The sequence below is a fragment of the Colletotrichum phormii genome (assembly GCF_030913505.1).
Source record: "Colletotrichum phormii strain CBS 102054 chromosome Unknown BDP81scaffold_6, whole genome shotgun sequence".
Classification (NCBI taxonomy): domain Eukaryota; kingdom Fungi; phylum Ascomycota; class Sordariomycetes; order Glomerellales; family Glomerellaceae; genus Colletotrichum; species Colletotrichum phormii.
In genome coordinates this window covers 1,662,373-1,683,536 of record NW_026851448.1, presented here as the reverse complement: position 1 = coordinate 1,683,536, position 21,164 = coordinate 1,662,373, and the positions used below count along the sequence as shown (strand labels likewise).

Here is a 21,164-nt window from a genome sequence, read left to right as displayed (position 1 = left end):
CTATCGCGCGATATCCCCTCCGATAGATACTGCTGCACCCCAGCTTTGGTCCCCGAGTCCTCGACTACTGACTGCCGGCTCCGACCTCCTGAGACGGGGCTCTCCTCTCAGTGTGCGGTGATCGTGTTCGAGAAGAACCCGACTATTACCCAGTCCGGGACGACGTCCGCCTACTTGAAACCACCCGACATGTGGGCATCGCGACCCAGAAGTTGGGGGGCAACCGATAATAATAAAAAGATGACGTCTAGTGTGTGGTCACTGTGGTGTGGTATGTCTCTTGTCTGATTCCAGCGACGCCGGTCGTCGAAGAGAGAGATTCCCTGTTCCCGGCGCCAGCAACCTACGCTAAGCCTTAGCCTTATCAGCGCCCAGATGAGCCAATCGGGACCCCGGTCGTTTTGTCAGAGCAAAATGTCATTTTCCCTCTCCGCTAGCGGGAAAGGATCCACTTCGGGGGCGTTCGCTCCTTTCCGGCAGTCAAAATTGGTTCCACTCTGCGCCGCCGCTCGGGCCGGCCGAAGGCCGTGGGCTTCCATTCTTCTCGTAATTGTTCTTCTAGAAGTGTTCTACGGATGGATATTGGATTCAGGCATGTTGAGTCGATGTTGCGGATTAATGACTTGCTTGAGATGGGCTTTTTATGAAGAGACTAATTTCTGTGTGGCTTCGTATGATGGTATCGATCCAACTTGAATCAGTCTGAAAAGTGATCTGAGATCCGTTATGTGAAGGGAGACCGAGGCTTTATTGAGAGGCTTCTTTTGTAATTTTTAGGCAAATCTTCATATTACACAACTAACGATATCACACATATACCCAGGTGCAAGAAGTCGGATTGGCTCGTTTCCAGGTCTCAGTCTAGTCATCAAGTTGACAACGTCCTGTATCTTGACCACTTCAGTCTAGTACCATGCGCAGCGCACGAGTGTCATATCGAACCTGCTTTACAATATGTGGTTTACTCAACGAACTTTTTATAGCCATGATGCGTGTAAGTCCGCTATTCCCCTTCTGTGTCTTCTAGCCAAACACACAAGCGAATTTGGCAAGGATGAAGATTCCGTAACAGCTTGTTCAGATCGGGAGCAGCTGTCAGCTCGGTATGGCATAGTCACCCGTCACCTGTCTCTCTTCGGCAGTCTGCGCCACTGGAAATTGCTGGTGGAGGAGCTAGAACACCAAACAACTCTTCTCCTCTGTTCCAACGACCCTGCTTTTTTATGCTGTGAGATGTTTACCCGCATGTGACTCGGTTCTTCGTGAATGGTCTAGACGTTCTTGCTCAAGTCTGGAGATCCAAGGTACCGTTCGAGAGGGCATCCCATCCCGGACGGTGCAGCGAGTTTACGTGATGCTGACTGTTCTGATTTTGCGTTCGCCCGAGAGTGTTTTCCATCGTCTTCTACATCATCTGCTCTGCTGCGCCGCTACTAAAGGGAGTGCCGGGCTACCTTTCAGCATTGGCCAAACCATCTCTGTATAGAGTCCAGCTAGTTAAGAATATATTAGAGTGGGTGATTGACGGGTGGCTAGTAAAGACCGAGAGATACAAAAATTAAGCGTCCAGGCCGTAGGCCATGATTCGCAACGAAATTTCTGGGAAATCCGGTGTTGCGAGAGGGGGGGGGGGGGGGGGGGTCTTGTAAGGGACTGGACCAAAAGATGGTGCTTTTTCTTTTGTCGCATATCCATATCATGTCATGCCGTTTACAACTCGTATCTTGTCCAAAGGCTTCCATGCTGACGGCCAGAACTTGGACTTAATTCTATCGCTGAGCTTTCTAGGGTTAAAGGGAGAGATATTTGTCCCAAAGTCATTAATAAGTTCTTGCCAATATTGAGAATGGGCTTCAGGCCTGTGGCGGAGACAGTCAGGGCATGTTGGTCGTGAGACCATGGCTGTACACAGGTGATGTGTAGTCGTCGTGATCTAGGCTATGATTACCTCTCATGATCACATACTTCCTGAATCACAAGTTAAAGGCATCACGAGAAGAAGGTATCATGCTGACTGTCGTGCCGATCTTAGGTAGGAGATCTTCCAAGGTATCAATTGTCTTGGGACATGCATGGTACTCGCCAAACTCTTGGATACGTGTGTAAGAGAAATACAATTTCAAGCTGAATTGTTTCAAGACATATTTTCTGTAATTAAAAAAGGCGAGCATTCTAAACCCCAGAGATCATGATGACAGAGTGACTGCTCTGAATGTAAAGAGACAGAGACTTTACTAGATATGCTAAATGTGTCTCCATGGAGGATGGGCAAGGTCTGGTTGGAAGGTCTGGTTGGAAGGTCTGTGTAATCTTGGTTTACAAATCGCCACTTTGTTCCTCGTATTTCAAACTCGTCCGAGCTTCCGTATCCTCGTCATGTAGGAAATATGCCAGATGCTTCCAATGAGCTGGGTTTCCTCTAACTGGGAGCCTTTAAATCAGACTTGATACGTATATCTAATGATCCCCACGCTCCATGCTGGCGGAACGAGAGCAAAAGGAAAACAAGTCGCAGTAAACTGAACTTTGGGGCGAGTCAAAAATAAGCCAAACTCTCCCGTGGACTGCCTCGCGCTATATATAAAACATCAAGCTTGTGGTGTACCACGAGTACGACGAATCGAAGGATAATGTGGTCTGGAACTGCCAGTCCAGGTGACTAGAGGGTCTCTCAATTGATCTGTGTGTGTGTGTGGAAGAGAGGTTCTACGTAATACAGAGAGAGGAAGGGAAGCTACTATAAAGTGATAGCCGGTAGACTAAAGTTAGCTTTAAGCATCCAGCATCCGTGATGTATACCGGCATCAATACAATACAAGCAGTGATTCCAGACTATGGAAGTTTCTACTTCCTAGTCATGACCTATGGATTGTACTTGGTTACTTATCTCCCAGCCGCGCATCGCTGCCCTATCGCGGTTACAGATCTAGGACCAGCCCTTCACCACCCCACCCAGCTTCCGATTCCGTTCCCCCCTCTCGCTCGCTTCAAGCAGGCAAAACACTTCTATACCATTAACAAGGAACTTTGAGCTCCCAGAAAGCAGTACAAATACTACCAAGGTTCCATGTGCAAGATCATGAACGAATTGAAAAGTCAAACTCAACGCAGATGATCATTCACCCCCTTCAACAGAAAAGGCAACAAACTCTGATGGAGAATCACAGGTAAAGATCATATACATACGACTTGTCTCTCAAGCATCAACGACGCTCGCCCTGGCAGAATATACACAACAAACATAGGGTAACAAGCAAACTTGTAACTCAAAAAGGTATCACATCGGGCTCGAAGGTAAAAACCGCAAAGCAACCGGCACGGCAGTCTCAAATCTTTCAAAAGCAAGCGGCGCGATCATCGCGTCAGTGCCGCATCATCCCTCCCTACTACCACTGATTCTTAAGAGAAGATCGGTCTCTATAGTGAGTCTTGCGATAATGCACACATTTCACTGTGAAGATTCGTCGTATTCTTCAAAAGGCCCAGCTATCTTCTGTTCAGACTCCCCCCGCCTCTCCTGCGAGCAAAACTACGGAGACGGGGAGTTCACTAGGCCGGGTATCAGGAAAAAGAAAAGGCCTTTGAAATGCCTCAAGAAAACGCCATCATCATGTTGCCGCAGAGAAAAATGCATAACTCCCAAGGCCTCCAGCGTATTTGATGAAATCAATGCCCTCGACCTCCTTCCTCCGTCACCTGAGAGGCGAAGAGATAACGGCGTCTCAAAAGATGAGAACATGCTCATTCTTGTCATCCCGACTGATCTCGTAACTCAAAATACTATGATCCCGATAATGCAGCATAAGCCTGTACCGTCTCGACGCAGGCGACGGCATAGGCGCATCATCAGCACGCAGCAAACACCCCGTCGCGCCACCCTCCTGAATCGGACCGGCAGCGATGCCGTAGAGCCCCCGAGGCGGCCGACGTCCAGCCTTCTCGTCCGAAAGCGTCGGCAGAACCCGATCGATCCGGAATCCTTGCTTCAGCTTATACCCGTTCCCGGGGATGTGGTAGCGCGAGCGTGTCGGGGTCAGCAAAATCGCCCGGCCCATGGCGGATCCAATCACCACGAGCGACAGCTCCGGGATATGAAGAATCATGTTGAGCCGCTCGGAATGCTGAAGTAAGGGGTGAGGTGGGTACATCCAGCTGATGGGATCCTTGCAGAATACCGCCGCACCGTCGTCCGGGTTGATGCTGCGCATCTCAATGTCTTCTTCGTAGGTTCGCAAGATGCAGCATCGGCTTCCCAGCTCTTCGAGGGCGCTTCTGTCCTGTTCCTTTGTGTTCCGGTTCTTCACCAGCGGTCGACGCAGGTACTGAAGGCGTCCGATGACTGACGTCGGCGCAACGTACGTTTTGCCATCGTGGGGCGTATAGATCATGTCTAACCAGGAAGATTGGAATCCGCTCAAGTCGTGGTTCGGTGAGTTTTTGAAGAAGCTAGAAAGCATTTCAGGCGGCGAGATCTGCGTCATACCCACGCCGGACCCAACCTCTTCTTCTGTTGCAGAGAGCGCCTCCTCGATGAAGACAATCTCATTCGCATCCTCGCCGTTAGGCCCACCCACATCATCGTCTTCACTATCAAAAGCAGAAGAAGACATATCGTCCCATGCTGCGACCGGGATTTCTTCTTCCTCCTCGCTCCACCCGTCGTCGTCATCGTCATCGTGATCCGGGGTAAACAGAACCGCATTCTGTACCGCTGGGGCGCCTGGAGGGACGATGGCATTCGCGGGAGGTACAGCACCACCGGCTGCGTTGTTGTTGTTGTCGTCGTCGTCCAGTGCTGGAGGAGGGGGAGGAGGCGGCGGCGGAGGTGCCGGAAGTCCAAGAAACTGTTGATTATTTAGTATAGCAGCCAGGAAAGCTGGCTGTTGCTGCTGGAACCATGCTGCCTCGTGGTGGTGGCCGAACGCTTCCGGTTCCGGCATGCGTTGAGCAATCGGCTCCGCAGGATGATCGCGAATGCGAGAGAGGCCCCGTTGGGTCTCGATCCATCGCCCAGCGTGAGAGTTCTTTGCGTTCATGATGTCTGACTCTTCCATGCCTAGTAGGTCCGTCACAGATCGTGCAGGCAGAAAACTCTCATGCGGAAGGACAATGACGCCCCAGCCCCTGAAATTGTGTTAGTAGACGTAACATGGAAGTGTGCGACAGAGACCTACATTGGATTCCGGAAAGCCCATTGCCCTTGGACATTGGCTCTGTGCGAGATCTTGAATGGCGCCGTCCCGGTCTTCCATATGTCCAAGATCCAGGTAGTCCCGTAGATATCATTCGCAACAACTTTCTCAGCGTAGCCCTGATGGTCGTCCCAGAGAGATAGATTAGGAATGTTGTGCCCCCCTTCACCCAGGGGTATGCAGATCCTCCAATTTCGTTTCCTCTTGAGAACTGATCTTTCGCAGTAATCCAGATGTCTCGCATGGCAATCCATGTCCTCGGGCAGCCGGGAGAGTCCAAAGGCAAAGACGGTCACTTCCCGCTTGTTGGAGCTGATGGCGATGAGTCGCGACTTTTGGTGGATCGCGATGCCCCATGCCGAAATACCCACGTTCTCGCGAAAGAAGTACGTCGGCACCGGACTGGGTTCCCGACAACCAGACGCTATGCGCTCAATGTACTTTGCAATCTTCCGGATGTAGTACGCGAAAACCGACCCATCGTCGTAGACCGAAACGAGGATTTCCTCTCTCCCGAGAAACCCAACAGCGATGTGGTTGATCTGATGGGAGAAGCGCAAATTCAGCGTGCCCCCAATGTGTCGCGCGATCTTGTCAGGCTTCGTGGCCAGAATGAGACTCGGCTCCCGAGGAAGTGCCTGTTTCGGGACGCCCTTGGGGCGGTAGACGAAGATTCGGTTTTCGTACGCAGCGAAGTAGAACTGGGGAAAGGGTGTCGTTAGCCAAAGGGTCATTCCTCACGGAATCTGACGAAGGGATTCCCACATTGTATCTCTGCGACAGAGCTGTCAGATTGTTCCTAAAGTACGGCGTCTTCGGTATCTTCCTCTCCAATGACGTTGGCTGTGAGCTGCCCGCATCCTCGTCCTCGACACCAGTTACAATCTGGTCAGACGGGACGCCCTGGACAAGGGTGTCAGTCTCGATGCCGTTGATGTGGTCGCGCTCGCGTTGCCGGATCACTTCGGTAGCTCCGTCGCCAAACTACGGAAGCAGAGTCAGCAGGCAAGTCAACACTAGACAAGCTGTAACGGGCCTCGCGTTGCCTTGAAGACAAAAACAGACATCCAAAGAAGCCCGAATGCGTCGTACGTACCCGATCGATACAGGTCTGAACCTGACACTTCCCCAGCACAGCCTCGCGGAAGCCGCGATCATGATACTGACCCTGTTGGCCCGCCATCTACCGCACCTTGGAGTCTTTCTCTCCCTTTCGCCTCGCGCGCGACATACGAGCCGCCCCCCCTTGTTGTCGATTTGTCGAAATAAAGAACCTGATGCCTCGCCTGTTTCCGTCGGAAAAGAAAACAAGCTGCCTTTGCGTACGATAAGAAAGTGTGTTGGGCTGCGCGAAGAAGTGGGTTGGTGGTAGGTAAAGGTCTGGAGAATGGCCTCCTCATACTCCCGCCGCAGCTCATCCGCTGCTTCCCTTCTGGCCGTTTGTCGTCAACCCACACCACCCTCCTCCAGGCTCTCCCACCTCCAACTCACGCGCACCCACTGAGGGGTATCGGATCCACTTTATTTTGTGGTTATCGATAACGGCCTGATGGCCCCTACACCTTGCTCTTATCGATAACAGTCGGGGAGGAAGCTTCCGTCAATGGAATGATGCTGGGGTCACCTTGCTGGATTGCTTGTCTGGAGAGGAGGGGTCGATTGTTTCAGCGAGCACGTTTTGCGGGGAGGAAACATTCTAGCTACGAGAGCAGCTATACACCACTATTCCCAAAGCTCGTAGACTGTCGATGCGCAGCTCTGGTCACGGACAGTGGTTGCATCTCCAGGCAAAAGACACATTGAGCACCAAGGCCACGGACGTGCCATCTGACCGATACTCCATCAACGCCATCCACTGACCCCCTTCATCGTGTCCATGAAAGCTGTCCCGTCCGTCCCTCCACGTGGGTGAGCATGATCAGCGCGGACATGCTAGTTCATAGCAACCATGCTTCGTACCATCTAGGACGAATGGCTCACACGGGACGAGAAAAGGGACCAAAGATTCGTTCAAGGGTCTTTTATTCATTGACTGCATGGCCATTCATGAATCCAATTGCTCGTATCAAAACTGTCATCCTAATCCCAACGTTTGACTTATCCGCCAATTTTTATGACATAATCGTCAGTGACCGTCTAGCTCGTGCCTGACCAAAGCCGGGTATCCGAAGCTGGCACTCCCAAAAAAATAAAATAAACCCCCAGAAGTGCCTACAGTAAGAACCGTTCCGTAAAACGCCATTATGGGGGAGGGAGTGGTTATAAAAAAAAGAAAAAAAAAAGGAGAACATAGTCCATCTCTCGTGTCATCCATCAAATACACATCGTCGCCAAGAGCACCTCAATTCGCGACTCTAGCAGGCATACCTCTTCACCCAGCCAAAACTGCGAAGCGCACTACGCCCTCATAATCTCAACCATATCCTTCATCCGGTAATCCAGCACAGGCGTAACCCAGTCGTCCTCGACGAGCGCATACGCCTCCTTGACGTTATCCTTTGGCTTGCGCGGGTTGACGGCCCAGTATCCGAAATCGGCGTCAATGACCTTGAGGTAGCGCAGCAGGTTATTCCAGTAATTCGCGTCGCCGATGCTAGGCTGGTGCGGCGCGCCAAACTCGCCCACCCACACGGGCGCGACGTCGCCCTCGACGAGGTAGGCCCAGTTGAGCCGCATGGCCTTGACAAAGGACGCGTACGCCCGCTTCGAGTACCGGCCCTCGAGGCTGCCCCAGCCGGACCAGGCGTACACGTGGGCCGAATAGACAACGCGGTCGGGCACGTCGAGCACGACGGGCCGCTTCGCGACGCCCCTGAGGTCGTTGCCGGACTCGGTGCCACCGACGATGACGAGCCAGTCCTTATTCATCTCCAACAGCCTGTTGCCGGCCTTCTCAGCCGCCGTGGCCCACTTGTCCCAAGTCATTGTGCCCCACACGCCGCGCACCTCGTTCCGCAGGTCGACGCCGATGACGCCCGGGTTGTCGACGAGGCGCAGCATGATCTTTTCCCAGTTCTGGATCCAGTCCTCCTCGGTCTGCTTGATGCGGCACAGCGGGCCGAGGTGGTCGTTGGCCCAGTGGGCGTCGCAGGGGTCGGCGCCGCAGCACCAGGTCGAGTGTGTGATGTGGTTGTTGACGATGACGGCGATGCCCGCGTCCGTCAGCGCCGTCACGCACGCCTCGAAGATGTCGAGGGCCTTGAGACCAATCAGGTCAGGGTTGGCCGCGACCAGCTCGGCCGGGATCGGGGGGTCGGTAATGACCATTTCGTCACTGTAGGGCAGGCGGACGCTGTTGAAGCCCAGCCCGCGGATGGTTTGCGCAATGACGTCGCGGTGCTGGACGTCGAGTCCGCCGGGGATGTTGAGCTCGTCGCTGGCGCCGTACCAATTGACGGACAGGAGCTTGAAGCGACGTCCCTCCTCGTCGACAATATCCCGGCCCTTTGTGTGCAGCGGCAGCGAGTACGTGTCGATGCTGGTCTCCTGGGCCGGAGGTAGGAGAGGCCGCTGCTGGAAGAGCTGGGCCTCCGGGTCGGGCACCCACGGCACACCGAGAGCGGCCTCTGCTTTCCACAGGTAGTGGACGTAGCCGCCGAGGAAGACGAGGGACAGAATGAGGAACATTCTAAAGGACGAGAGTCTGACGAAGCCGAGGTGGCAGGTTCTCCTTCTTAATCTCGAATGTGTTGTTGCTGTTGGTGAAGAGGGCTGGGGTGAGGTTGAGATCTTGCGGAAGAAGATGCCGGTGGATGCCCCATGATCTTCGGTTGTCGCAGAATTGTCTATGCTCGGGAGGTAGACACCGCCTCTGGCTGGCGGAGTGCTCGGTTGCTCGATGTCATCAATCGGCGTCCCAGGTTGGGGACGTCCCGAGCTCCAGCGCCAAACCCTGGCCGGCGTGCCGGGGTTCAGCTTGAAGATCTCGGAAAACGGCATCACCAATGTTCCGATAAGATAAGCGATAAGGTTGGCTTGTGATACAATCAGGGGGTGTCACCACCTTGAGGGGCTGAGAGAGAGCTCCTCTTGGCGGGGATCGGGAAGCGGTGGACTTGTGCGGGAGGTGGTGGTGTCAAGCCGGGTCAACTAATCCCTTTCCAGCGCCAGCCCTGCTGCAAGGACAAAGCCTCAATCCGACGGACGACGGCCGGGGGGATGCAGACTACAGAGCTTGTCCCGACGATGCCGATAACCTAGCAAACGGGCAAGATGACCTCACACACCTTGAACCTGCCTGTTTTCTGCTTTTGCTTTTTCCTTACAACGACGGGTTCCTTACTTTTGCTCTCCTTGAGTGACTTCAACCGATTATCCCAAGGTATAAGAGTCTTTCTGCCACGTGCTCGGGAACGCACACTTGAATGTTCGGACCGCTCGTTTCGTTTCTTCGTGTCTTTCCCACTTCGTCTCGTTTTGATGTCGTCTGGTGAGATGCTCACACCGAATACGCGCACAGCCCTTGTCCAAGTCAAGCCGTTTCCGTCTTGGCGGTGTTGATAGAATTTTTTTTTTCTCTGTCTGATGTTCCTGTTCTTCTTTTTTGCTCCTCGCTCAGGTTCCGCTGCCGTGGTGTCTCGCTCTCGGTCTATTATTCGAATCCGTCTGACTTTCAGGCCAAACCTCAGCACCGCCTGTCGTCGTTGATTGCCCACAACTGTTGAGGCTGGGTTGAATGTTTGTTTCTGTTTCGCAGTCGAGGTGGCTTAAATCAAGTGAATTCAACCAATTCTTCGGTTTGGTTTCTGAAACGATCAGTTGATGGGTGTCCTTGTGGTGTAAGCTAGGATCAACAGTTCGTCGTTGTTTGATGCCTCGTTCTCAGATCATGCACACGTTTCTACCCGTTCCTAAGTAAAGATGATGGGATGTTTGATATAAGTGTGAGAAAAAGTGCTGCACTCGCTCATGAAAAAATCCTTCTGTTTGGAAGCCCAATCTACTTATAATCAAGAGAATGGGCCGATGAGCGAAAAAGTCCGTCGACCGCCCAAACAATCAATCTGCACTTCCGCTTACATCACATAAGCCTAGCAGGAGTCAAGTCCTGGGTCCCTCCGAAGAAGCCGGGGCGGAAGGCATTGGGATGCAATGACATGGCACTTGGTCAATGGCTCGCTCCAATGCGATTGCTGAAATTCGTTTGGCCCCCCCTCCGCTGGGCTCCTCGCATCACTCGTGAAATCCGACCATTCCGCATCTTCCGGGCGGGCTTATTCCATAATCCCACCCACAGCAACAACACCACCACCACCATCCTTGTTCGGTAGTTTCCTTACGTTTCCACCCATTGGGCTGTTAAGGAACTTGAGACATGCACAATCCGGTACTTTAATAAGGCCATCTCGCATTAAGCTGTCGCGTGACTCTTCTATTTTTCGGACTCTCAACTGCTCCTACATGTCCGTCAATCGTGATTCGTTCCGCCGTTCCCGTTCCCTCTCCCGCCCCGATGCTGAAGCGCCGAAGCCCATGCCCATTCATCAAATAAGAGAGAGGCTCCCGCCGCCGACCTTCCCACAATCCTTCTTTCGGGTCTTTAAATTGTGGGCCAACGTACTCTTCGCATTCCTTCGCGGCATTAACGAGACCGAGACGCCGACGCTGATATTACATTGTTTTTTTCTGACATATTGACATGGCCGACGAGGCCGGTGGTATCCTCCACATTACATCATCTCTCAAGATCTCAACACTGGTCAGTCACCAGTGTTCACCTTCAGCGCGGATCAGCGCGGGCAGAGTCCAACTTCGGCCGAATGGTGCCACCCCTTTTTAGGTTGTCGGGTATTGTTGTGCGCGCGCTTAAAGTAGGCGCTTGAAATATAGTTTCGTCCGGTTTCAGACGCATCTTTCTTTCCGTCTTTTATTTTTCTTCTCGTTCCGTCGTGACCAGCCGCGTCGTCTCATTATATACGGTTCATCCCAAGTGGGTTCATGTCATCGAACGCGTCCCCTCGGGATCGTGACTCGGGCCGAGCGTAAGTTGCTCGTGCATCCCAAGTGGGAGGTGTTTGCGGCGGTCGAGGGCTCGAGAACGACCGCGTCGGCGGCTGGTAGCGAGCCGTCTGCCCAAAATAATCCGGCGTTCTTCGTCTTTCGCTGTTGGGACTTACGATGGGGGATTTGACTGGAGAGATTGGTGTTACAACAGCGCTCGAGTCTCTAGACAGCATCTCGTACGCACGTGTGTCTTTCTTGACATCGTATCGGGCATCCACCGATACGAATTCCTTTTTGTTTCTGCCTAGGCAGGAGGTGAAGAGGTCCATCCAGCCGAGGACCATGGCCCATCGACCTAGTAGGAAGAGCAGCCAGATACCGTTCATCTGGATTAAGTCAGTAACCTGTGACAAGTATACAGGGTATAGGGGCGCGTGTCTTACCGCCAGAAGAATCAGGACCGCCGTGATAGTTGCCTCGTTGACAACCATATTCTTGGCCTTGTCGTAACACTTTGTCCTGTCACCTTTGTTGCTGACAAGACAGAGAATCCAAGCCTGGGCAATGCTTTGGTCGTCATGCACTGCCTGGACCGTATTGTCCTGGAACACGAAGACGACGGAGAAGAAGATGACATCGGCAATAATAATGAGCACAATAGCTATACCTCTCCATTGGAGAGAAATGACGCGTCGCACTCGGCGGTACGCTTGACGAGGGCTCATCGTCTGGATGCTGTTGCTGTATGTGGGCAAACTCGACCCTTCTGTTGACGCACTGTTGTCGGCTAGGGAAGCGAGATAGACCTTGATACAATATCCGAAAGTGGCGAATTGGATGATGACCGTTAGGCCAGCGAATACCAGAAGAGGTATCCAGAAGTCGGCAAGACTGTTCTTGTGGTTGATGTGACAGGTAGCGCCGAATCGGAAGGACACGCCACTGAAGACGAGGGCAACGACGATGCCAACAAGTGGAATACCCCAGCCCGTAGCTTGAGCAAAGATCATAAAGTTGCGGCCCACGACAACTTGCCAACAAATCTGGAGATGCAGGGACAATGATCGCAAGAAGACCCACATGACACCGGCCCAGCCTCCGAGCAAGAGGAAAGCGCCAGATGCACCGCAGACTTTGCTTGACTTCATGCTGTGCGGTGTGATGTCGTTGTAGCATTGCTCTGGTTGATCGGCAAGTGGCACGACGAAGCCAAGCTGAAGAAGAGGTTAGTCTCCCTGTTCCCTGTCCGAAGGCAGGGCTACTTACGTTCATGATGAACACGGCTATTGTCAAGCAGATGCTGAGGTAATGTCTGTAGGTTTTATCAACAGGCAGAACGGCCCATGATATCAGGAGGAAGAGACAGCATGCTGCGCTAGCGACGCAGACCCAGTTGGCTGCCGTCGTCAGAGTGTTGAAGTAATCCGGATAGACCCAATCAGTAAGCGGGCAGGGCAAGCAGCATTGCAAGGTTGCTGTCAGGTTCTGGCATAGCCGGCCTTCGATAACTATGGAAGGTCAACGACTTGATCCTTCATGCTTTGAGTCATGATACTTACACCCTTCGTCGATTGGAAACAGGCTCGCAGAGTAGAACGGTATGGGGCAGCCTCCCCTTGCAAGAGATTCGTTGGCCATGTTCGACTTATAGCTGGTGAGCGGCTAGTGTGTATATGGCGGATGAGGTTTTCGTTCGTTGGTCAAATCGGGTGGTCGCTTGGCGGTTGTCCTCTTCTGGTAACTAATACTCCTTTGGACGATGTGCTGGCGAGTACCGCAGTATGATAATGGTGCTCAACCGTAATGATATATCGTAGCTGTGACGCCAGTGGTACTGACGGCAGTTTTCGGTGCCGTGTGCCTTCTAATAGACGTGTAGTCTGAATGATTTCCCCAAGTAACGTCCTCAGTCCCGCTGAAGTCCTAGGTTCGTTTTGACTTGAACCGTATCCTAGATATTCGTATATATTCCGGCGAACGAGGCAGGGCGAGCAGCGTGTAAGTTGTCGGCGAGCTTTTGCGGCATGGGACAGAGACGTCTGGCTATGTTGCTATCGTCATGGTCCGTGAATGGAGCTGACAGGTCAGGTCAGGGCGAGGCCGGCTGATGGTAGCGTAGCAACAGCAACTCGGGGTATCAAGGAAAGACGCGAGCAGAAGCAACGACGAAGAAGCCCAGAACCGCTCAAGAGGGCCTTCGTGTGAAAAGAAGGAGGGTGGGACATCATTATGTACAACGATGCGTGGGCTACCAGGTAGCGTCCGGTCAAGTTTCCTGCAGAGGTGTGCGGGTGTGTGTGTGTCTGTCTCTCTCCTTCACTCGGCCGCTCTGGTGTGTACTTTGTACAGTCTCGTTGAACCAGTCGCGGCGCTGGTCCCGGGGTCCAGGCCAGAGATGCTGGGGTGCCACGACTCCACGGACCAGGCAGGACTCGGGAACGGGTATTTTGTGTGTGATGGGTCGGCCAACTCTGGGACTAACATGGGCAGGCCACAGTTGGGCGTGGACAGGGGCCAATAAGGGACGTGGGTGACGATGGTGGGCGTCCTTGTAGCAAAAATCCCGACGACCCTCTCTGGCGGCGACGGTGGGACGGAGCTCAGTGTGAGTGAGCTTCGCGTGAGGCGATGCATCGACGTCTGCATGCCCTATTGGGGAGGCGACAATCTTCATGGCAGGGGTGCCGAGGTTGGCGTGAGAATGGAATTGAGGGATTGATGGACCAGGCCCAGGATGGAAGAGAGGCACAGAGAGAAGAGAGGAGGGATTTCATGGCCTTCCACCCTTCCATTGTGTTGTTGGATACGATGGACGGAGGGGAGTGAAGCCTGGGTGGGGTACGGAGTAGAGGGTGTGGGTTTGATGGATGCGGACCAGGGACCGGGAAGGGTGAAAAAGACACACGAAAAGGAGAGGAGACCTGGAAGAGGAGGAGGAGCGCGAGGAGGAATAAGCAGAGGGACAGGCGCAGAGGTGGAGGAGGACTCGAGGAGGAGAAGGAGGAAACCAGAAAGAGGGGGGAGGGGTATGGGAGTGAGAGGGGGGCGTGGGCGTGGGATGGACGGGTGGGGCCTGCTCAAAGACCCACATCGGAGGCCGGGGACTCTCGACCTGGCCGGGCTGCTGTCGTGTGGCCGGGAATTCCACCTCCAGACTCCTCAGCGTCCTCCCTCCAGTTAAGGTGCTGTATCTTCGGTGGCGGACCAAATCCTGGATGCCCATCGAATGACCCCACCAGGAAAGAGACCAGTCAAGGCCGCAGACAGGCCTCAACGAGGGTATTCAGTGGATCTTTCTCCCGGTGTTGTTCAGCACCTGTCCACAGTCCACGGCGTCCCGCTAAACATTTCACCACTCACAATGCGCACAACCCGTGTCGACAAGTGTGCTGAAAACATTCCTGGGCACATTCACCCAGACGCAATATCTCGGTTGGCTTGAAATGTGCTTCTGCAGTCCCTCATTCATCAATGCCTTTTCATCACGCGAGGGGGGCACAGCACGAATTGCCCCTGGTTTGATGGGCATCATGCCGTCCAATTTGCCTTCCAACATTTTGGCATGGTTACTTGCCTTCTTTCCATGACTCTTCTTCTCTTGAACTGCTAAACTCCTTCCACGATTGGATTGTCCATCCTGTTCCTGCCAAGTCGTCAGACAGTAGTTGGTGGCGTTGTCCAAGGCAGGTTGAGGATGGATACCTTCCAGGTTGAGTACGAATACCTTCCAGGTTGACAATAAGGTAAGTGCAAAGGCAGGTAGGTACGCCGTAATTAAGGTATGTATGGAAGGAGTCACGTCTTCTCTGCGGTTGCCCGTATCCCGTGTCAGACACCTCATGACATAAGGCAGGTTCGATGGCTGGATTGGGAATGATCACTGCGAGCCCCTCGGACTCCCCTGCCTCCGTTTTTCATGCTCTTCACGTGTTCAGCCTATCATTCGAGTTATCCGGCCAGGTCCCTGTGATGTGTGCTCTTGCCGCCGTGGCCGCTGCGCGCCGGCCGCCCCTTCAACTCAACCCCAACCGTGTGACCCAATCTTGGACTTCCTAACGACCTCGATTCAACCCTCTCTACGGATAGTCTATCGTCCCTACGAATATATACATAGCTTTTGGTCGACCAACATTCGGCAGATCGTTCCCCAGAAAACTCAAACAAAGCATGCCGCGCATGGCTTCTCAAGGCCTCCCGCCAACCCAATCGATGGCTGTAACTAGCAAATCCCAACAGTGCCGTGGTCTGCCGATGCCACCTCACCTCAGCCTCTACCAACCGTTCATGCCTTGGACCTTATAACACGGCCAGCTATCGACGCTGTCTACGCTGTACACATGGTGTGGCGCGTATCGGATGCACCACCGACCGCTCCCTCGGCACGGCAGCGAGCGAGACATTGCCAGTCCAATGTCTCTCACTGACGTTTTTCCTCGTTGCAATGCGTCTGCATGTCTCACTTCAGCCCTTGCCATCACGAAGCCGACGTCCTAGTGTACCCGGTGACAATCGTCCCTCGGCTTCAGCTTTACCCGGCTTCTTTCACCGCTCAAGTTTTGCTTCCTGAGTCGACGATTCTTTTCTGCGAAACTCCAGCAACGCGATGGATCAACACCAGCCAAACGAAATACTTTAGCCATTCCCCATTGTTTGGTACTCGGGCGAGCGTTTCGAAGGCGGCTGAGCCATAGCCAGAATCTGTGTGGCTAGTGCCCGCGAGTCAGCTGAGCGGAGGGAGGCTCTTGAAATCCCAACCTTCCGGTGCTGCTGGCAAAGTGCCGAGAACGTGCATGCATCTCGCTGTGCACAGACTGGATACTAAGCAAAAGGAGCCAGAATTGACGCCTGGTGCGCTTCTGTATACCTCGTCTAATCGGTCTATTCCGCGACCAAGAATAAACGCAACATGTTGACGACTCTTTGCCACGCTGACCCACATTCGAGTCCGGACGTTGCACTTTCCTGCCACTGCGCAGAAAACGCCTCTTAATGTCTGTCGATATAGTCCTGGGCCACATCAAAGGGCCGACATGGTACCCCTGGACTTACAAAGCTGTGACACTTCTACGATTCTATGTACGGATACCCACGGCACGTACGCATACAGCACAGTGAAGGGCAAAAGCAGCCAGCCGAGTTTAGGGCTGAGCAATGCCCTGCCTGTTACGTCGCTCGTTCAGCTGAAAGGGAGGCAAACCATCGGCTCCCCTTGCTTGTTCGCAGGAACTCTATGCTCAGATCTTCTCAACGGTGAGAGAAGCAAAGATGCCAACCTGAAAGACAGAAGAGACAAGCAAGGAGGGTTTCACTTACTGTCTCGCAGAAGACTCGTTCCAACACTCAAACAATACCCAAAGGCAAAGCCGCCGTTGTGCTAGCTGCGACTAATATGGCAGCGGCTTCGGTAGTTGACAGCTAGTACGGAGTACGTATGCAGCGAATGGCTACCTAACAGATAGACATTGTTCGCCAGCAGTCTTGATTTCCAACCAGCCCCAACTGTCGAATACCGTAATGTCGGCTTTGCGAGTCAGCCAGGGAAGAGATGCTGGCAGCGATGCCCATTGCCCGCAGCGATTCTCCCAACGACCGTGTTGGTGGTTACGATGTTCTTCGAGGGCCAAGACCAACAAGCACACCCAGAAAAGGGGGCTCCACCGTTCATTTTGCCAGACGCCTTCAATCTCAAGGAACCATGCTAAGGCAAGCCCTGTCGGCCAAAAGAGATCTCTTGGGCAAGATCCAGGCGTTCCATCACTCTTGATGGATGGATTAATCGATGGCCATCTGGCCTGACCAAGTGCGTGCACGAAGACGAGGTTTCCTTCCTAGCAGTCTGGAAGGCTAGGCCTGGTACTCAGCTCCAACTCCATCAGCCAGCCCCAACCCAGTCTGGGTCACGAAACGCTACGGCTCCGGGTTAAGGTGACCATGGTCGTTGTGGCCGTCAACGATTCTGTGATCCGAATCAATCGTCAGCGCATATGCGGCCGAGTCCTCGCATGGCGTGCCGTCCCCGAGCCTCTCAGCGCTCACGACACGATCGGAAAGATGTGAATGGCCAATGTGTCTCATTGCGTTGCCCATACGAGCTCCTGCTTTGCAGATCGATTGGCAGTCACCGTGGAGCACAGCACTGAAGCAAAGCTGGGGGGTTGTGCTTCTCTTCGCTTGTCTCGGCCAACCACCAGGCCCAGCAACCTGGAAAAGATTCCAATCGATCGATACGAAAGGACGGCCTTGAACTCGCTGGGTTGTGTGCTTCGCTGACGGGTTGAGAAGCCCTGAGTGCTTCCAAGCCTAGGACCCCGTTGAGCAAAAAAGCAAATTTCAACTCGTGTCTCGGCGTGCCTTACAGCTCAATGCCCGTTACTGCAGGTTCTGAACCATCCTGACTTCTGCATGAGCTACGTACGTCTTTCGCAGAGCGGAACGATGTGCCTAACATAGGGGTGCAGCCGACACTGCGCAGCGCGGTAGGAGAGACTTCCCGCAGCTCCGCGACCCTTGAAGCCACCCCCCTCGAGTTGGAGGACCCATGTTCTTGCATAGACATGTCCATTTCGGTCAGCCAAAGACAACCACCCAGCAGCAATCCCACCCACACCTTTTACCCCTGGCACACCACCCCGCAACACGCCTCCACCACCACAAATCATAATCACCACTACCATCGCAGGCTGCTGCTCAGCTAGCCTGGTGTTCCTGGGCGTCACAATTATGTCTTCATCTACGGATATTAGTCTCTACCAAAAGGTGCACTAGACAAACCAGCGCGCCATAGTGGCTCTGTAGCCGCGGACCGATGACATCGACCAAGTTTAACTCAGTATGAACCTCAATCATCAATACACTATCGAATTGGAAATTCCGCAAGTCCAGCGATGACATCGATATTCGGATAAGGAGAAGAAGCGTTCCGAAACCAATCACACCAGTCACTTGTTCCGCTTGTACGGCTCCTGTCAAGTCTACCTTCCCTGCATCCATGACCCAGGTGTCAGGCTGTCGATGTTATTTGGTAGACACGGTAGACTCGAAACTACAGTCCGCTCTAGTATTTGGACGGCAAGCCGCATCACCGGGATATCTGCACAAACTGGAAGGCAGTTTGATCGACCCTACCCGTTAGATATCTGAGGTTCAACGCACCCACCTCATTGGCTCGAGTTGAACTTCTGGGCTGTCAAATCGTCTAGATTGACCATCACAACCTAGTGAGGCACAACTTGAGCCGTCGCAGCTGCAGGTACGACCGTATGAACCACAACCAGCTAGACAAGGAATTGCCATCACCTTCTTGATTGATCGTTCAGGACCCCAACATTACGCCTCAGGGTCGATAGCGCGGGAGAAGATACTCTTGGTCGCGACTCGCCGCTCGTCCTTTCATGTCTGCTAAATCCAAGACCTGCCAATACCAGAAGCCACGGGTAGGGGTCCTAGCTTGGCGTTGGCACTGCCCTGGTGTGACAGCCTTCGGAAGAGCTTCTCGAACACACGGAAGTGCCGCAAATTCATCGCTCGGCCGTGATTCTGAGTCCAATCAGACAATGGACGTGACATTAGCTTATGTTCAAAAGGACAAAGTCAGATTGTCGCCATTTTCATCATTTTACTCTAGCAACCAACACGCCTCCGGCCGACTTCTGGGTTGTTTGGAATATCTTGCGCATCGACAAACTCTTCGTTTCAGTTGGTGTCAAAGAAACCTTGAAAGGGATTCGAAAAAGTTCATGAGTGTTAGAGGGGCTACCTTTTCGATCAGGGTGTCACCTCTTTCTGGAAAGGTTGAGGATCCGGACCACTCGGGGAAGAGGCTTGACCACACCGTCGGGACCTGAAGCCGAATCATGGTCATCGCGAGAGCCCCGCTGTATGCATGCTCAATGTAACAGCTACCGTGGTCCACGAGCCTAGCCCTTGCTGAGTACAACAAGAAAATTCTGGACAGAACAAGCCAGTGGCCAGCATTGCTTCGCTGTTAGAGCTTAGCAATGGCTTCAAGTTGATAATTCCTACCTCATTGTCGCAGCCGAGGAGGAGGTGTCCGGCTCGCCTGTATCATCGGTGCCTGATAAGAACCGCAACGGATGACGGACGACTTCACTTGGACCGCAAGCCGACCCCTACGGTCTGACGAATCGATGAAGGATTCCACCACGACGCACGACGCCCAGACCCAGTAAAAACATGGTCGGCTAAGCTCTAACAAGACCCTCGGTGAGAAGGCCCGGAGCCGGATCAGATCGCCAAGTTAGTTCGGGGTTGGGCTGGCCGGTAGACGGCGTAGACCATGGAAGACCCAAACGCGAAAAGCACGGCTCTTGTTGAGAAAGAAACATTGATCGAGTCATATCGAATAGCTGCAGGCATCTATCATCGGGCAATGAGGACCCTGAATGATCGCGACGATGACACTAGAGCCGGCTGTAATACTGTACGGAGTAGCGCCGTGGTCCATTCCGAACCGCCAAGGCCCGTCGGGGTTTTAGGTCTTTCCCCTCGCAATAAGTCTCGGGTTGCATTCAAAGGACACGCACGAATAGGCAACGGAGTCCCCCGGGGAAAAAAAAAATACACAAAACAACAGGCGCCTGTGGAAGCCTAACGGAGTCCTGGAGGGAAAAAACCACTCGAATCCGTGGGAGGCGTAGACAGCGCCGACCGAGCGGGTCCGGCACCGGGCGACCAGCAGTTTTCGGGAGGGAAACTAGCCCCATTTGGCCAGCCTCCCGAAATGGTAATCCAGAGATTCCAGGGGCAGCGAAGCAGCGAAGCTACGCCGCACTCCGCACGCATGGCGGCCGAGTGGTGGCCGACCAAGGACGCGTCGGCCTGTCTTGAAGCTTCTAGGGCGCACCTTGAAGAATTCCGTCAACGGCTGTCAGTCGCGGGTAGTCGTTTGTCTACTTACACAGTTACACTAACGTGGTACTAACAGTTCGAGGTGCTTGTGGTGCAGAGTACTCCGTCACTCCGTATAGGTGATGGGCTCACGCCTTTCCTGGGGCGCCCCGCCAGTAAACTCAAGCCAAGATCTCTCTTCCCCTCATCAATGCGTGACGACACATCCTGATATCAAGAGCGACGCTTGTAAGCACGCGTTCGTCACGGCAGGTCCACTGGCTCACTCGCATAGGTCCACCGTCCACCGAGCAAGCCATAGAGCCTGTCTTCTCCGATCTCGAGTTCTCAGGAAAGGCAACGAAGCACATAAGGGGAATGGCTTCCGCTACCCGGTCCGGATGCCACCCACATGGCGTGCCTGCGAGCACGTAGTGTACAGTGCAGCGTGTCATAGGAAGCGGGACGTTCCATAGAGACTGAAACCCGTCATACCATCTTCTCTCGTCAGCCGCAAGATAGCATCGAAGAAGAGAAAACGACTGGTCACCTTGCGAGACTGCAAGAGGCAATTCAGGCGCAGGCCATGTATGGGAGGGAAAGGCCTCGCCGCGCCGGGAGAATGTCCATTTTGCAACAGCGGCAAGGCGCAATCCAGGCATCCTCGAGATTTTTTGATTCCGATCTCGACCGAGCTCTCTGAGCATGCATCCCACTCACTGCTCACATCTGATAAGAGCCAGCTACCGATACAAGTGCCCGTATTCCACAGGTACCCCGTCTAAAAGGAAGCAACAGCAGACGGCCCCTCTTTGGGCGGCAATATATCAACGTGCCCTTGGACCAAATGCCGCTCGGGGGCTCGGAGCAGTGTAAACCTTATCAACTGTCAAATTGTTAAGAGCGGAGGCATTTACGATTGATTCGGACAAAAGAAAAAAGGCCCGTCCACTTTTCCAAGGCACCTTATCCACGTCGCGCTCTGGGAACGCAATCGCATCCTGGGCAGACTCTGCAAAGACCAGGACTAGGTGCCCTCTCACCACGTTCATCTCATCCACTTCCCCACTAGACTGTTTTTTTCTTGCCCCTGGCGCTCCAAAGAACCTTTGGGTCTTTGCCCCCTCCTCGAAACCTCGAAAAAAAACCAACGGACCAACGGTTCCACTACCTTCCAAAAGA

General features: G+C 53.5%; 5 protein-coding genes across 5 annotated transcripts; 1 reads left to right on the top strand and 4 right to left on the bottom strand.

The window, feature by feature from the left end:
- Positions 1-3,722: 3,722 nt before the first annotated feature.
- BDP81DRAFT_392452 (uncharacterized protein) lies at positions 3,723-6,375 on the bottom strand (the record flags this gene model as incomplete). The annotated part of the gene is made up of 4 exons (XM_060587707.1): positions 3,723-5,124; positions 5,175-5,893; positions 5,958-6,176; positions 6,289-6,375. The coding sequence occupies 4 exons, from the start codon at positions 6,373-6,375 to the stop codon at positions 3,723-3,725; spliced, it is 2,427 nt and encodes an 808-aa protein (XP_060447691.1).
- Positions 6,376-7,197: 822 nt separating this feature from the next.
- BDP81DRAFT_196488 (cellulase) lies at positions 7,198-9,267 on the bottom strand. The gene has a single exon (XM_060582484.1). The coding sequence runs from the start codon at positions 9,129-9,131 to the stop codon at positions 7,590-7,592; it is 1,542 nt and encodes a 513-aa protein (XP_060447690.1). The 5' UTR covers positions 9,132-9,267; the 3' UTR covers positions 7,198-7,589.
- A 1,834-nt stretch (positions 9,268-11,101) lies between these two features.
- Positions 11,102-12,773, bottom strand: BDP81DRAFT_314118 (uncharacterized protein; the record flags this gene model as incomplete). Its single annotated transcript, XM_060583967.1, has 4 exons — positions 11,102-11,521; positions 11,579-12,349; positions 12,402-12,643; positions 12,695-12,773. 4 exons carry the CDS (start codon positions 12,771-12,773, stop codon positions 11,102-11,104), a joined length of 1,512 nt encoding a protein of 503 aa, XP_060447689.1.
- Positions 12,774-14,474: 1,701 nt separating this feature from the next.
- BDP81DRAFT_423388 (uncharacterized protein) lies at positions 14,475-15,359 on the bottom strand. The gene has a single exon (XM_060590067.1). It carries the CDS (start codon positions 14,974-14,976, stop codon positions 14,485-14,487), a length of 492 nt encoding a protein of 163 aa, XP_060447688.1. The 5' UTR covers positions 14,977-15,359; the 3' UTR covers positions 14,475-14,484.
- Positions 15,360-20,201: 4,842 nt separating this feature from the next.
- BDP81DRAFT_423385 (uncharacterized protein) lies at positions 20,202-20,893 on the top strand. Its single transcript, XM_060590066.1, has 2 exons — positions 20,202-20,231; positions 20,278-20,893. The coding sequence occupies exon 2, from the start codon at positions 20,573-20,575 to the stop codon at positions 20,765-20,767; it is 195 nt and encodes a 64-aa protein (XP_060447687.1). The 5' UTR covers positions 20,202-20,231; positions 20,278-20,572; the 3' UTR covers positions 20,768-20,893.
- Positions 20,894-21,164: the final 271 nt, after the last annotated feature.

Bases quoted from the DNA above. Each gene is read 5' to 3' on its own strand.
- BDP81DRAFT_196488 (XM_060582484.1), bottom strand. From the start codon at position 9,131: ATGCCGTTTTCCGAGATCTTCAAGCTGAACCCCGGCACGCCGGCCAGG.
- BDP81DRAFT_423388 (XM_060590067.1), bottom strand. From the start codon at position 14,976: ATGAGGTGTCTGACACGGGATACGGGCAACCGCAGAGAAGACGTGACT.
- BDP81DRAFT_423385 (XM_060590066.1), top strand. From the start codon at position 20,573: ATGGGAGGGAAAGGCCTCGCCGCGCCGGGAGAATGTCCATTTTGCAAC.